The 15058-nt window shown below is 47.4% G+C and overlaps 1 protein-coding gene across 9 annotated transcripts in view; it reads right to left on the minus strand.

Annotated features, from left to right (window-relative positions):
• Positions 1-3201: 3201 nt before the first annotated feature.
• LOC138296083 (zinc finger protein 773-like) overlaps positions 3202-15058 on the minus strand; it is a 464416-nt gene continuing 452559 nt past the window's right edge. For all 9 annotated transcript variants that reach the window (XM_069234910.1, XM_069234908.1, XM_069234906.1 and 6 more), the window contains one exon: positions 3202-5912. In XM_069234910.1, the coding sequence (XP_069091011.1) occupies positions 4951-5912 (962 nt within the window). In that variant the 3' untranslated portion in view covers positions 3202-4950. The remainder of the gene's footprint in view (positions 5913-15058) is intronic.

Raw genomic sequence — 15058 nt, forward strand, 5'->3', positions numbered from 1 at the left:
AGCAGCAGCTGCAGTGAAACCCCGGGAAAGGTAGTTTGGCAGTACCCGGGTCTGTGCTAGAGACTCAGGGGATCATGGAATTGTCTCCCCAATGCCAGAATGGCATTGGGGTGACAATTCCATGATCTTAGACAAGTTACATGGCCATGTTCGGAGTTACCATTGTGACGCTATACATAGGTAGTGACCTATGTATAGTGCACGCGTGTAATGGTGTCCCCGCACTCACAAAGTCTGGGGAATTTGCCCTGAACGATGTGGGGGCACCTTGGCTAGAGGTGCCCAGAGGTCCTCCAGTGTGCTCCAGACCTCTGCCATCTTGGAAACAGAGGTACTGCTGGCACACTGGACTGCTCTGAGTCGCCAGGGCCAGCAGGTGACGTCAGAGACTCCTTCTGATAGGCTCCTTCAGGTGTTGCTAGCCTATCCTCTCTCCTAAGTAGCCAAACCCTCTTTTCTGGCTATTTAGGGTCTCTGCTCTGGGGAATTCCTTAGATAACGAATGCAAGAGCTCATCAGAGTTCCTCTGCATCTCTCTCTTCACCTTCTGCCAAGGAATCGACTGCTGACCGCGCTGGAAGCCTGCAAAACTGCAACAAAGTAGCAAAGACGACTACTGCGACACTGTAGCGCTGATCCTGACGCCTTCTCGACTGTTTTCCTGGTGGTGCATGCTGTGGGGGTAGTCTGCCTCCTCTCTGCACTAGAAACTCCGAAGAAATCTCCAGTGGGTCGACGGAATCTTCCCCCTGCAACCGCAAGCACCAAAGAACTGCATTACCGGTCCTCTAGGTCTCCTCTCAGCACGACGAGCGAGGTCCCCTGAACTCAGCAACTCTGTCCAAGTGACTCCCACAGTCCAGTGACTCATCAGTCCAAGTTTGGTGGACGTAAGTCCTTGCGTCCCCACGCCAGACTGCATTGCTGGGAACCGCGTCTTTTGCAGCTACTCCGGCTCCTGTGCACTTTTCCAGGATTTCCTTTGTGCACAGCCAAGCCTGGCTCCACGGCACTCTAACCTGCATTGCACGACCTCCTGAGTTGTCCTCCGGCGGCGTGGGACTCTGTTGTGCAACTTCGGGTGAGCACTGTTTCACGCCACTTCGTAGTGCCTGTTCCGGCACTTCTGCGGGTGCTGCCTGCTTCTGAGAGGGCTCCTTGTCTTGCTGGACGCCCCCTCTGTGCCCTCACGCAATTGGTGACATCCTGGTCCCTCCTGGGCCACAGCAGCATCCAAAAATCCTAACCGCGAGCTTTGCAGCTAGCAAGGCTTGTTTGCGTTCTTTCTTCAGGAAAACACTTCTGCACGACTCTTCACGACGTGGTACATCCATCCTCCAAAGGGGAAGTTTCTAGCCCTTGTCGCTCTTGCAGAAACCTCAGCTTCTACTGTCCAGTAGCAGCTTCTTTGCACCCACAGCTGGCATTTCCTGGGCATCTGCCCACTCTCGACTTGATCGTGACTTTTGGACTTGGTCCCCTTGTTCCACAGGTACTCTCATCTGGAAATCCATCGTTGTTGCATTGCTGGTGTTGGTCTTTCCTGCAGAATTCCCCTATCACGACGTCTGTGCTCTTTGGGGAACTTCAGTGCACTTTACACTCACTTTTCAGGGTCTTGGGGTGGGCTATTTTTCTAACCCTCACTGTTTTCTTACAGTCCCAGCGACCCTCTACAAGGTCACATAGGTTTGGGGTCCATTTGTGGTTCGCATTCCACTTTTGGAGTATATGGTTTGTGTTGCCCCTATCCCTATGTGCCCCCATTGCATTCTATTGTGACTATACATTGTTTGCACTGTTTTCTATTGCTATTACTGCATATTTTGGTATTGTGTACATATATCTTGTGTATATTTGCTTATCCTCATACTGAGGGTACTCACTGAGATACTTTGGCATATTGTCATAAAAATAAAGTACCTTTATTTTTAGTATATCTGTGTATTGTGTTTTCTTATGATATTGTGCAAGTGACACTAGTGGTAATGTAGGAGCTTCACTCGTCTCCTAGTTCAGCCTAAGCTGCTCTGCTAAGCTACCTTTTCTATAAGCCTAAGCTGCTAGACACCCCTATACACTAATAAGGGATACCTGGGCCTGGTGCAAGGTGTAAGTACCCCTTGGTACTCACTACAAGCCAGTCCAGCCTCCTACAGTGCTGTATTGTATATCTTCACAATTGGAGGCTGCACCCATGCAGTTTCTTTCCTAGGTACTCAAATTCCTCCCTCCTTTCAGATTGTCTCATTTTGGAATTGGGAGAGGTTCCTGGGTAAAGAAATTACGTACTCAGAACAGGGGGACATTTTCGAGTACATTAAATTGGTGACCAGTACTGCTAGTTTAAGTTTACGCAAATAAATTATGTTAATCAGGCATACGTGTCATACCCCTGGCTTGGTCAAATGTAAACTGGACCTATAAATTAACGTTGTCAATGTATCCGGGCACTGGCCAATTTCTTTCACATTTTATGGGAATGTAATGAAATGCAGACATAGTGGAAGGAAATACTGGAGATTATAAAAGAGGTTAAATGTGTCATTAGATGTGATCCTTTAGTCTGCCCTGCTTGCTAGTAAGAATGTAGGTTTGTTAATTTGACTCTCATAGTTACCAAACACAACAGAGCTATGTGATGGAAATATCAACAAGCATCAGTGGTACGTAAATGGGTACAGGATGTCATAAAATTGACTTGTGCTGATATAGCTACTTTAACGGCACTGCGTAGATGAAATGTTAAAACAGCACCTATTGATTAATGGGACATTAGACTATTAGTTTTAGAGGCTAAGTCAGATGAACAACCACCGTAAACTGACAGGTCACCTACATATAATATGTATACTATATTTAATTGGACTGCGTTATGAATGATCGCTTTCACTGGGCTGTGTGCGAGGCTGGCATAAGTTATGCGATAGTCTACAAGGGTGTACGGGGTAATGGTTAGGATTTTCTAAGCCCATAGCCTCTTCTGCCTTATTCTATCTTTGACGAAGCTGTCATATGGAGGATGGCTAATTTGCTCATGGAGCTTGCTATGATGCAATCCCACAATGACAGCCACTGGACCCGATGACTTCTTTTGTATGGAAAAATTAAAACCTTAACAAAGATTGCTATAAATATTAATAAACTGCACTGCATCAAAGTAAACACAAAAACAACTTAAATAAAAACAAACATATGTCGTAATATTCACCATAAGTAGCACTTTATTTTATAGTATAAATGGACAATACTCAACTGTGCCGTAGATAAATATGAACTGAAAAACTTCAAAAGTATGTTACATAGGACAACAAGGGAAAATATCAATATCTCAATTCTCAATGAATGGGAAGAAAATGAAAAAGAGAACATTTGTGAGGCAGTCCTTCACAGAACGAAGTTAGCAAATACCTGAAAGAATACCATGCCAAATTTAAGGATTAGCTGTGTGCGGAAAAAAAGCCTCAAAGTATTAGATGTTATTTGTTTCAATATTACTGAATTTGGCACTATTGTCTTTTTTCAAAAAAATCAACGCACAAGGGAGCAACTGCGAAAATCATATACATCAAATTAAGCACGTTTAAATAAGGTCCCATAAAGCGGAAGCCAGTCTTAACCAGCTCTCGGCCTGAACATGTGAGAGGACGGCTTAAACTGCCATAAGGCTGGGGACAGGGTCCAATTTCTTCCTTCCTATACGATGAGGTGATCCATTTTCGGCAGGGGGGAGTAAACATCACTTGGAAAAGGCTCATAATACGGGGAAGAAATACTTCAAATACTTAGAAAAGGAACATTAGGATACCCACATCTCAACCGATCAGAATGCTGAGTGATAGAGGTACAGAAAGGCATTGCTTTAAATGGGCCGGTACTGTCTGGTAGTGAGTACCTGCACTTTTTTATGCTGAAGGGGAGAGTATATGCACTTCTCAAGAAAAACTTAATACTTTTAATTGAAGAGTACTGGCACTTCTCAGCAACAAGCAGGCACTTCTATTTTTCTATTTCAAGCACTGTGGAAAGGGGATTGCCAAAGCATCCAAATCGACGGCAAATATGGAAAACAACTGTATTGGTCAGTAATAGATAATGCTATAGAACAGCAGGGACACCAGGGATGGCTAAAAACAAGAAAAATACATATTAACTAGAATTCAAAGGAAAGGGTCTGTGCATACCGCTAAGCAACAATGTGCACCGAATGGTATTTTCATGAGAAAAAAAAAAGTAGCTGCCGCTTTTTAGCATTCAGAGTCCGATTTAGGCCTCCAATTTCTACAGGCTCTGCAAAATTATATTTAACGCGTGGGATGTTGTTAAAGTGGAAATGATGCTCGTTGCAGCCGAAGAGTCCAAACACCGGGGACGTGGGAGGTACAGCTTCTAGAACTGCAGACCCCAACCTCAAGCCCTTTCAAATGTCTTCCCCTAATCCCATAGATGCAAGCGAATAACGTTTCTTCGATGTACCTTTCAATCTGCTATTTAGCAATTTAGTTCCTAGTCCTGTTTGCATTGTGTAATGTTGTATATTAGGTTAGTGTCTCCAACTTGGATGCTTTGTCCCAACATACAACCACAGAAAATCTCATTCTTTTGACACGGTCTGTTAAAGCATCAAACTATAATTCTCAAACATGAAAAGCTAACGCTATTCACTTTTACTGATTTTTGCATACATTTATATTCTTCACTTTGACACACTATGTGTGCAAACAGAAGTATTTATTTTTTCCCTCCAAGGACTGGCCAAGTGAAACCTATGGAGTGGCACTCCTATGATTGTAGCCATAGCCGTAATTTTCCTTTCACTATTTGATATTGGGCCCTATGAAGTGACTGTGCCTATGTCATCTTCTGTGGTTTATTTAGGCTCTCACAGTGCAACTTCGAGTGTGATGGCGAGGTTCTATTTGCTATGGGATCACTCGTGTCTAATGACATCTATACTTTACGACTAAAACCTCCTCCACACTCACGACATTGATATGGCTCTCGTGTGATGTAGTTATTTTTTTGTACTGCCCCATCATTTATTACCTCAGGAGAAACACGCTCTCCAAGTAGAACAAAGCATTTTGTATACACAGGAAAAGGAAATGCCTTCTTGCATAGCCGCCTTTTTTGATGCACCAAAAGGCCTAGCTTATGAGTAAAGTTTATCCCGCATGCACTACATATATAAGGCCTCTCCCCTATATGTGTTCTTTGATGTCTCAGAAATATAACCTTCTGATTGAAGCTTTTATCACATAGAGAACATTTAAACGGTTTTGTATCTATGTGTTTTCTTAAGTGAATATTAAGGCTTTCCTTTAAACAAAAACTTTTAGCACAGTGTGTGCACTGATGAGTATAATTAGTTGTATTCCCCTCAATATTACTCCCTTGAAGTTGCATTACACTCTTCATACGTATCACATTGTGTATTCTTTGGTGTGCAGCAAGATCTTCCTTGAGAACATAACTTTTATTACATTCTGTGCATTTATAAGATGCTTGCTGGGGGTGTGTCTGTTCGTGTCTAAAAAGATCTTCACTCAGACTAAAGTATGCCTCACATTCCGTGCATTTAAATGGTCTCCACATACTCGGTGTGTCTGGCACCCACGAAAGAATGCCTACATTTCTGAGGTTGCTTTCATACTCGCACTTGTGAAATGTCTCTGACGTCTCTAGTTTTGGCTTTGTCTGATGTAAATTAGAATGTATTGCATCAGTGAAACAATCTTTAAAATACGTAGGCATCTTTCTTCCAAATTCATGATTGTTTCTTGACCATAATGAATTGTTTGAGTCTGCCTTCTTCTGAATGCTTGGAAACGTCTCTATTTTAACTTTTCCAGAGGCAGCTACATTTAGATCAGGTTTGACAAAATCTTCGTATCTTCTTTTAGTTGCATCGCCTATTGACAGAACAAAAGACAAATTAACAATCTTATTAAAATATGTCTTGGGATTCTGTTTACTTGTATTCGCAAACACACAACAAAAACCCAACATGAACAAAGTGAATATATATAATTGTTTGCCCATCGATTAAAGCTCAAATGTATAATGGTATGTTATCATTCTCTTAATTATTTCGGATCGGTCCATTTGTATGTTTGAAGTATTTGAAATTGTTTCTGGAAACTTGTACAATAATGTCTAGTTTTGAGGAAATATATGTATTATATTTTGTATGCAGATATATCTATTTTTTATCTGCAGTGCCTGTCCAAGGACTTCCATAAGATCAGCTTTGACATTTGAGATTGATGAAAGATAATACAAACCAGTTAAGCTAAACTCAAGATCACCTGGTTAGAGGTGGACATATCTCCTATTGAGCCTTTGCCCGATCCCACTCCAGAGGAGAAAAAAGTGTACCATGCATTCCTCCAAAATGCATAAAACGTTTTCCTTTACAAACAAGTCATATGCATGAACTATTCAAAGTCCAATTAGAAATCCTCAGAGGCGAATGTTAAATAGCAGTTTCAGTCAATACGTAGTTTACAGCAAAATTTGAGTTTTCAATCTTTTTCTGTGGTTAACAGCTCAAGTAAAGTTCTTCCAAGCTTCTAACACCTTTTTTATCTGTGAAATGGTGACCACATATTGTAGGAGGCTGGACTGGCTTGTAGTGAGTACCAAGGGGTACTTGCACCTTGCACCAGGTCCAGATATCCCTTATTAGTGTATAGGGTGTCTAGCAGCTTAGGCTGATAGATAATGGTAGCTTAGCAGAGCAGCTTAGGCTGAACTAGGAGACGTGTGAAGCTACTACAGTACCACTTAGTGTCATATGCACAATATCATAAGAAAACACAATACACAGTTATACTAAAAATAAAGGTACATTATTTTTTATGACAATATGCCAAAGTATCTTAGAGTGTACCCTCAGTGAGAGGATAGGAAATATACACAAGATATATATACAAAATAGCAAAAATATGCAGTATAGTCTTAGAAAACAGTGCAAACAATGTATAGTTACAATAGGATGCAATGGGGAAACATAGGGATAGGGGCAACACAAACCATATACTCCAAAAGTGGAATGCGAACCACGAATGGACCCCAAACCTATGTGACCTTGTAGAGGGTCGCTGGGACTATTAGAAAATAGTGAGAGGTCGAAAAATAACCCTCCCCAAGACCCTGAAAAGTGAGTGCAAAGTGCACTAAAGTTCCCCTAAGGACAAAGAAGTCGTGTTAGAGGAATAATGCAGGAAAGACACAAACCAACAATGCAACAACTGTGGATTTCCAATCTAGGGTACCTGTGGAACAAGGGGACCAAGTCCAAAAGTCACAAGCAAGTCGGAGATGGGCAGATGCCCAGGAAATGCCAGCTGCGGGTGCAAAGAAGCTTCTACTGGACAGGAGAAGCTGCGGTTTCTGCAGGAACGAAAAGGGCTAGAGACTTCCCCTTTGGTGGACGGATCCCTCTCGCCGTGGACAGTCGTGCAGAAGTGTTTTCCCGCCGAAAGAACGCCAACAAGCCTTGCTAGCTGCAAATCGTGCGGTTAGCGTTTTTGGACGCTGCTGTGACCCAGGAGGGACCAGGAGGTCGCAAATTGGACCAGGAGAGAGAGGGGACGTCGAGCAAGACAAGGAGCCCTCTCAGCAGCAGGTAGCACCCGGAGAAGTGCCAGAAACAGGCACTACGAGGATGCGTGAAACGGTGCTCACCCGAAGTCGCACAAAGAAGTCCGACGTCGCCGGAGAACAACTTAGGAGGTCGTGCAATGCAGGTTAGAGTGCCGTGGACCCAGGCTGGACTGTGCACAAAGGATTTCCGCCGGAAGTGCACGGAGGCCGGAGTAGCTGCAAAAGTCGCAGTTCCCAGCAATGCAGTCTAGCGAGGTGAGGCAAGGACTTACCTCCACCAAACTTGGACTGAAGAGTCACTGGACTGTGAGGGCCACTTGGACACAGTTGCTGGATTCCAGGGACCTCGCTCGTCGTGCTGAGAGGAGACCCAAGGGACCGGTAATGCAGCTTTTTGGTGCCTGCGGTTGCAGGGGGAAGATTCCGTCGACCCACGGGAGATTTCTTCGGAGCTTCTGGTGCAGAGAGGAGGCAGACTACCCCCACAGCATGCACAAACAGGAAAACAGTCGAGAAGGCGGCAGGATCAGCGTTACAGAGTTGCAGTAGTCGTCTTAGCTACTTTGTTGCAGTTTTGCAGGCTTCCAGCGCGGTCAGCAGTCGATTCCTTATCAGAAGGTGAAGAGAGAGATGCAGAGGAACTCGGATGAGCTCTTGCATTCGTTATCTAAAGTTTCCCCAGAGACAGAGACCCTAAATAGCCAGAAAAGAGGGTTTGGCTACCTAGGAGAGAGGATAGGCTAGCAACACCTGAAGGAGCCTATCACAAGGAGTCTCTGACGTCACCTGGTGGCACTGGCCACTTAGAGCAGTCCAGTGTGCCAGCAGCACCTCTGTTTCCAAGATGGCAGAGGTCTGGAGCACACTGGAGGAGCTCTGGACACCTCCCAGGGGAGGTGCAGGTCAGGGGAGTGGTCACTCCCCTTTCCTTTGTCCAGTTTCGCGCCAGAGCAGGGCTAAGGGGTCCCCTGAACCGGTGTAGACTGGCTTATGCAGAATTGGGCACCTCTGTGCCCAACAAAGCATTTCCAGAGGCTGGGGGAGGCTACTCCTCCCCTGCCTTCACACCTTTTTCCAAAGGGAGAGGGTGTAACACCCTCTCTTTGATGAAGTCCTTTGTTCTGCCATCCTGGCCAAGCCTGGCTGGACCCCAGGAGGGCAGAAACCTGTCTGAGGGGTTGGCAGCAGCAGCAGCTGCAGTGAAACCCCTGAAAAGGCAGTTTGGCAGTACCAGGGTCTATGCTACAGACCCGTGGGATCATGGGATTGTGCCAACTATGCCAGGATGGCATAGAGGGGGCAATTCCATGATCATAGACATGTTACATGGCCATATTCGGAGTTACCATTGCACGCGTGTAATGGTGTCCCCGCACTCACAAAGTCCGGGGAATTTGCCCTGAACAATGTGGGGGCACCTTGGCTAGTGCCAGGGTGCCCACACACTAAGTAACTTTGCACCTAATCTTTACCAGGTAAAGGTTAGACATATAGGTGACTTATAATTTACTTAAGTGCAGTGGTAAATGGCTGTGAAAATAACGTGGACGTTATTTCACTCAGGCTGCAGACGCAGGCCTGTGTAAGAATTGTCAGAGCTCCCTATGGGTGGCAAAAGAAATGCTGCAGGCCATAGGGATCTCCTGGAACCCCAATACCCTGGGTACCTCAGTACCATATACTAGGGAATTATAAGGGTGTTCCAGTATGCCAATGTGAATTGCTAAAATTGGTCGCTAGCCTGTTAGTGACAATTTGGAAAGAAATGAGAGAGCATAACTTTGGAAAAAGGTGTTAAGGCAGGGGAGGAGTAGCCTCCCCCAGCCTCTGGAAATGCTTTCATGGGCACAGATTGTGCCCATTTCTGCATAAGCCAGTCTACACCGGTTCAGGGACCCCTCAGCCCTGCTCTGGCGCGAAACTGGACAAAGGAAAGGGGAGTGACCACTCCCCTGACCTGCACCTCCCCTGGGAGGTGCCCAGAGCTCCTCCAGTGTGCTCCAGACCTCTGCCATCTTGGAAACAGAGGTGCTGCTGGCACACTGGACTGCTCTGAGTGGCCAGGGCCAGCAGGTAACGTCAGAGACTCCTTCTGATAGGCTCCTTCAGGTGTTGCTAGCCTATCCTCTCTCCTAAGTAGCCAAACCCTCTTTTCTGGCTATTTAGGGTCTCTGCCTTGGGGAATTCCTTAGATAACGAATGCAAGAGCTCATCAGAGTTCCTCTGCATCTCTCTCTTCACCTTCTGCCAAGGAATCGACTGCTGACCGCGCTGGAAGCCTGCAAAACTGCAACAAAGTAGCAAAGACGACTACTGCAACTCTGTAACGCTGATCCTGCCGCCTTCTCGACTGTTTTCCTGGTGGTGCATGCTGTGGGGGTAGTCTGCCTCCTCTCTGCACTAGAAGCTCCAAAGAAATCTCCCGTGGGTCGACGGAATCTTCCCCCTGCTACTGCAGGCACCAAAGAACTGCATCACCGGTCCCCTGGGTCTCCTCTCAGCACGACGAGCGAGGTCCCTTGAATCCAGCAACTCTGTCCAAGTGACTCCCACAGTCCAGTGACTCTTCAGTCCAAGTTTGGTGGAGGTAAGTCCTTGCATCCCCACGCCAGACTGCATTGCTGGGAACCGCATCTTTTGCAGCTACTCCGGCCTCTGTGCACTTCCGGCGGAAATCCTTTGTGCACAGCCAAGCCTGGGTCCACGGCACTCTAACCTGCATTGCACGACTTTCTAAGTTGTCCTTCGGCGGCGTGGGACTCCTTTGTGCAACTTCGGGTGAGCGCTGTTTCACTCCTCTTCGTAGTGCCTGTTCCGGCACTTCTGTGGGTGCTGCCTGCTTCTGAGAGGGCTCCTTGTCTTGCTGGGTGCCCCCTCTGTCCCCTGACGCAATTGGCGACATCCTGGTCCGTCCTGGGCCACAGCAGCATCCAAAAACCCTAACCACACGACTTGCAGCTAGCAAGGCTTGTTTGCGGTCTTTCTTCAGGAAAACACTTCTGCACGACTCTTCACGACGTGGGACATCCACCCTCCAAAGGGGAAGTTTCTAGCCCTTGTCGTTCCTGCAGAATCCTCAGCTTCTACTGCCTAGTAGCAGCTTCTTTGCACCCACAGCTGGCATTTCCTGGGCATCTGCCCATCTCCGACTGGCTTGTGACTTTTGGACTTGGTCCCCTTGTTCCACAGGTACCCTCGTTGTTGCATTGCTGGTTTGTGTCTTTCCTGCAGAATTCCCCTATCACGACTTCTATGTCCTTGGGGGAACTTTAGTGCACTTTGCACTCACTTTTCAGGGTCTTGGGGTGGGCTATTTTTCTAACCCTTACTGTTTTCTTACAGTCCCAGCGACCCTCTACAAGGTCACAAAGGTTTGGGGTCCATTCGTGGTTCGCATTCCACTTTTGGAGTATATGGTTTGTGTTGCCCCTATCCCTATGTGTCCCCATTGCATCCTATTGTAACTATACATTGTTTGCACTGTTTTCTAAGACTATACTGCATATTTTTGGTATTGTGTACATATATCTTGTGTATATTTGCTATCCTCATACTGAGGGTACTCACTGAGATACTTTGGCATATTGTCATAAAAATAAAGTACCTTTATTTTTAGTATATCTGTGTATTGTGTTTTCTTATGATATTGTGCAAGTGACACTAGTGGTACTGTAGGAGCTTTACTCGTCTCCTAGTTCAGCCTAAGCTGCTCTGCTAAGCTACCTTTTCTATAAGCCTAAGCTGCTAGACACCCTATACACTAATAAGGGATACCTGGGCCTGGTGCAAGGTGTAAGTACCCCTTGGTACTCACTACAAGCCAGTCCAGCCTCCTACACACCTGTCTGCCAAGATTATGTTACAGACTTCGGGAGGAAAATCAAAGCCTGGCAACTGCTGCTGCTAAATCTCAACACAAGAAGGTGGAAAGTGGATAGGTTTGAGTGAAGAACCCTCCCCTGCTGCTGCGACAGAAGATACTCCTGAAGAGGATGTTTGACAGGAGGATTGATGGACATGCTCAGCAGCTCTGGATACTAGACTCTCCATCTTTCATCTGGAGGCACAAGGATTACTGGGGCCCGGTCTTCCTGATTTTCTTGAGAGCTCTGGGCAGGAATTGTATGGGCGGAAAGGAGTACAAGAGGGCTGAACTCCACTTGAGACGAAAAGCGTCTCTGAGCGATTAACACCTTGGAAACTTCAATGCACAAAACTGCTGACATTGCATGTTTTCAGAGGAGGCGAACAAATCTAACCAAGGTCTCCCTAATGCTGAAAGAAACGTTGTGCCACCTCCAGATGGAAACACCATTTATGATCCGCTATGCATTTTCGGCTGAGTTTTACCACTCTGGCATTCAGAGAGCCTACCAGATGTTAAACCACCAGGGTTATGCCCTGCAGTTCCAGCCATGTCCAGAGGCGCAGAGACTCCTGCGAAAGGATCCACAAGCCCACCCCACCCTGCTTGTTGCAGGACCACATGGCAGTGATGTTGTCAATGAACACCTGCACCATCTTTTCTTTGACACAGGGAAGAAAGTCTTTCAATTCCAGCCGGTTTGCGTGAAGCGCCAGCATTTTGATGTGGAGTCCTATTTCCGCCAGAGACCAGATGTCTCTTATCTCTCCTCTCCCATATGGCTGCCCCATCTGGTAGTGATGCATCTGTCACTACTGTCAGATTTGATTCGGTAGGGGAAGGATGATCTGCTTCTGGCCCAGTCGTGATCTGTTAACCACCACCGCAGATCTTTCGCAGTTCTCTCTGAAATCTGGACCATGTCGAACAGACTCCCCTGATGCTGCGCTCCACTTAATCTTCAGGTCCTACTGCTGAGTCTGCATATGCAATCTGGCATGGGTCACCAGCAGTATGCAGGATGTAGGAGGCCATCAGGCCCAACAGAATCATAGTAATTTTCACCAAAATCCAGGACAGAGGCTGAAACATCAGTATCATAGCCTGAATATCCTGGCTCCAAACTGCACTGTGTTCAGAACAGCTCCGATGAAAGGGAGCGTCTCATAGGGTGTAAGGTGTGACTTAAGCACATTTATAGTGAGCCCGCAAAGAATGTAGGAGGTCCACAGTAGTCTGGGGGTGGAAGACGGCAGCCTGGGGCGAGATCGCCTTCAACAGCCAGTTGTCGAGATTGGGGAAGACTGAAACCTCTGATCTCTGCAGGGGAGGTCCAACCACTGCATCACCTTAGTAAACACCCGAGGGGTGCTGGTAAGGCCAAAGGGGAGGAGGGTGAACATAAAGTGTTTGCGACCTACTGTGAACCCCAAATAACGTCTTTGGGTAGGCAAAGCAGGGATATGAAAGTAAGCGTTCTGCAAGTCCAACGCTACGATCCAGTCTCCTGGGTCCAGAGCAAACAAGACCTGAGCCAATATGAGCATCATGAACTTCTCCTTTTTGAGGAAGAGATTGAGGAATCGAAGCTCTAGGATAGGGCGCAGGCCCCTGTCCTTTTTGGGGACCAGAAAGTAGTAGGAATAAATAGCAACCACAGACTTCTTCTGGCACTGGAACCCTCTCTATGGCTCCCTTGGCCAAGAGAGCAGTAACATTCTCGCAAAGAAGGGACAAAGGGTCCTCTGTCGTCTTATCGTCAGAAGGTGGCATGGATGGAGGGGTAGCCTCGAAGGGGAGGGAGTGGCCCCCTTGGGACAATCTGCAAAATCCAGAAGTGAGGGATTGCCAGTGGGGCAGGAGATAGCGAATCCTGCTGCATACATGCCCATCATGGGCGGGAGGAAGAATAGGAGGGTTTAGAGGCCGCTGAAGAAGAGGGGGCGTACTGACCAGACCACTGACCACATGACCCATGAGGTCAGTGGGTCTTGAGCCCTCCTCCACACAGAGGCTGGGCAATATGCACAGTACAGTGGCTGGGCGGGAATTGGCGCAGTTGGGGACCCCTTCCGTAGCCACAAAAGGGGCAAAAGAAAGACTGCAGGGGACAAGGGGCTGCCACAAGGCTCAAGGACCTGGCTGCAGCCGGAGAATCCTTTAAACGCTTGGGTACAGAGTCTGCCTTGTTTCCAAAGAGACGGGTGCCATCAAACGGCTTGTCCATCAAAGAAGCCTGGAAATCCTCTGAAAAGCCAGACGGCCTCAGCCAGGTGGCGTTATGGAAACCACTCTGCATAGCGAGTAGGTTGTTTGAAGCCCACAACAAATTGTGAACTTTGCTACATCTCTCCCATCGACAACAGCCTGGGAGAGTACAGCTCTGGCCTCCTCTGGGACCTGTGGCAGCACTTGCACATCTGTATTCCACAGCATGTGGGAATAACGGCCTAAAAGTCATGCAGTGTTCTCTGACTGCAATGCAAGGCTGGCAGAAGAAAACATCTTCTTCCCAAAGGGAGTGGAAATAAATGCGCTTCGAGAGGCAGAGGCTTGACCACCAAGCTCTCAAGGGTGGGGTGTTGCGCCAGGAAACTTGCGTCCTCAGGTGCGGGGCGATTGTCCTGTTCAAAGGAGCCCCTGTGCTGATTTTAGACCAGGTACCCAGTAGGACGTCAGTGAGGGCATCAATGATAGGGAGCAGGGGTTCTGAGGTGGAAACTCCTAGTTGCAGCACCTCCACCAAGATATTAGTCTTGAGGGCCACCAAGGGCAACTTCAGGTCCAGGACCTCAGACGCCCTCTTCACCCCCATAGCATAGGATGCTCCCTCCTTCGTAGCCACTGTAGAGAGAGAAAGAAAGCCAGTATCTGGAGATGTGTCCAGTCTGCTAGCATCACCCAAGCCCTCACGCACGTCCATTGCACCTTGGCAGGACTGGTATTCTAAAGGGTCCAGTGACTCCTCCCATTCTTCCCCAAGGCCTACCCCATAGAAATAGGGCTCAGAATCCGATCTAGGAGGCACAGCTCCTGCAGGCGCTGGAGTCAGTTGACACGCGTCCGGCTCCGTGTTGGGGATCACTATGGAGATGGAGGCACCAGTGGGCACTAGGAATGTCGGCATTGGGACCAGCGTCGAGGAAGGTTGAGGTGGTACGACCAGCGCTGGTCCGGATTCAGGACAAGATCCCTGGGAGCCCTCAGCGTAGGGGCTGGAGTTGCCAGCGTGCAACCCGAAGGGGGCCCTCTGACCCTGTGGATCCTGAAGGAAATCCAACAGGGACAGGGCGCCCCAAAATGAGGCGCAGGGCCTCATAAAATTCTCAAAGTTGGGCAGGGGTTGCTCTTGCTCCCGCAAATTCAGGGAGGTGGGAAGTCGGCCCATGCACAGGTTCCACAGAACAAGGCCTAGAATGTCAATGCTCCCTTGTCTTGTCGGACGAGGAGAAGTCAAAAGAGTGCTCTGACGTCTTGGATTTCTTCTTCTGCCCCAACTTACCTAATTGCTCTGAGGACTTCGACTGGGACAGCAACGACTTTAGACTCTGCGAGTAATCCCAGGACCTTCTTCTCAACATAGAC

This window comes from Pleurodeles waltl, chromosome 5, assembly GCF_031143425.1.
Source record: "Pleurodeles waltl isolate 20211129_DDA chromosome 5, aPleWal1.hap1.20221129, whole genome shotgun sequence".
Lineage (NCBI taxonomy): Eukaryota > Metazoa > Chordata > Amphibia > Caudata > Salamandridae > Pleurodeles > Pleurodeles waltl.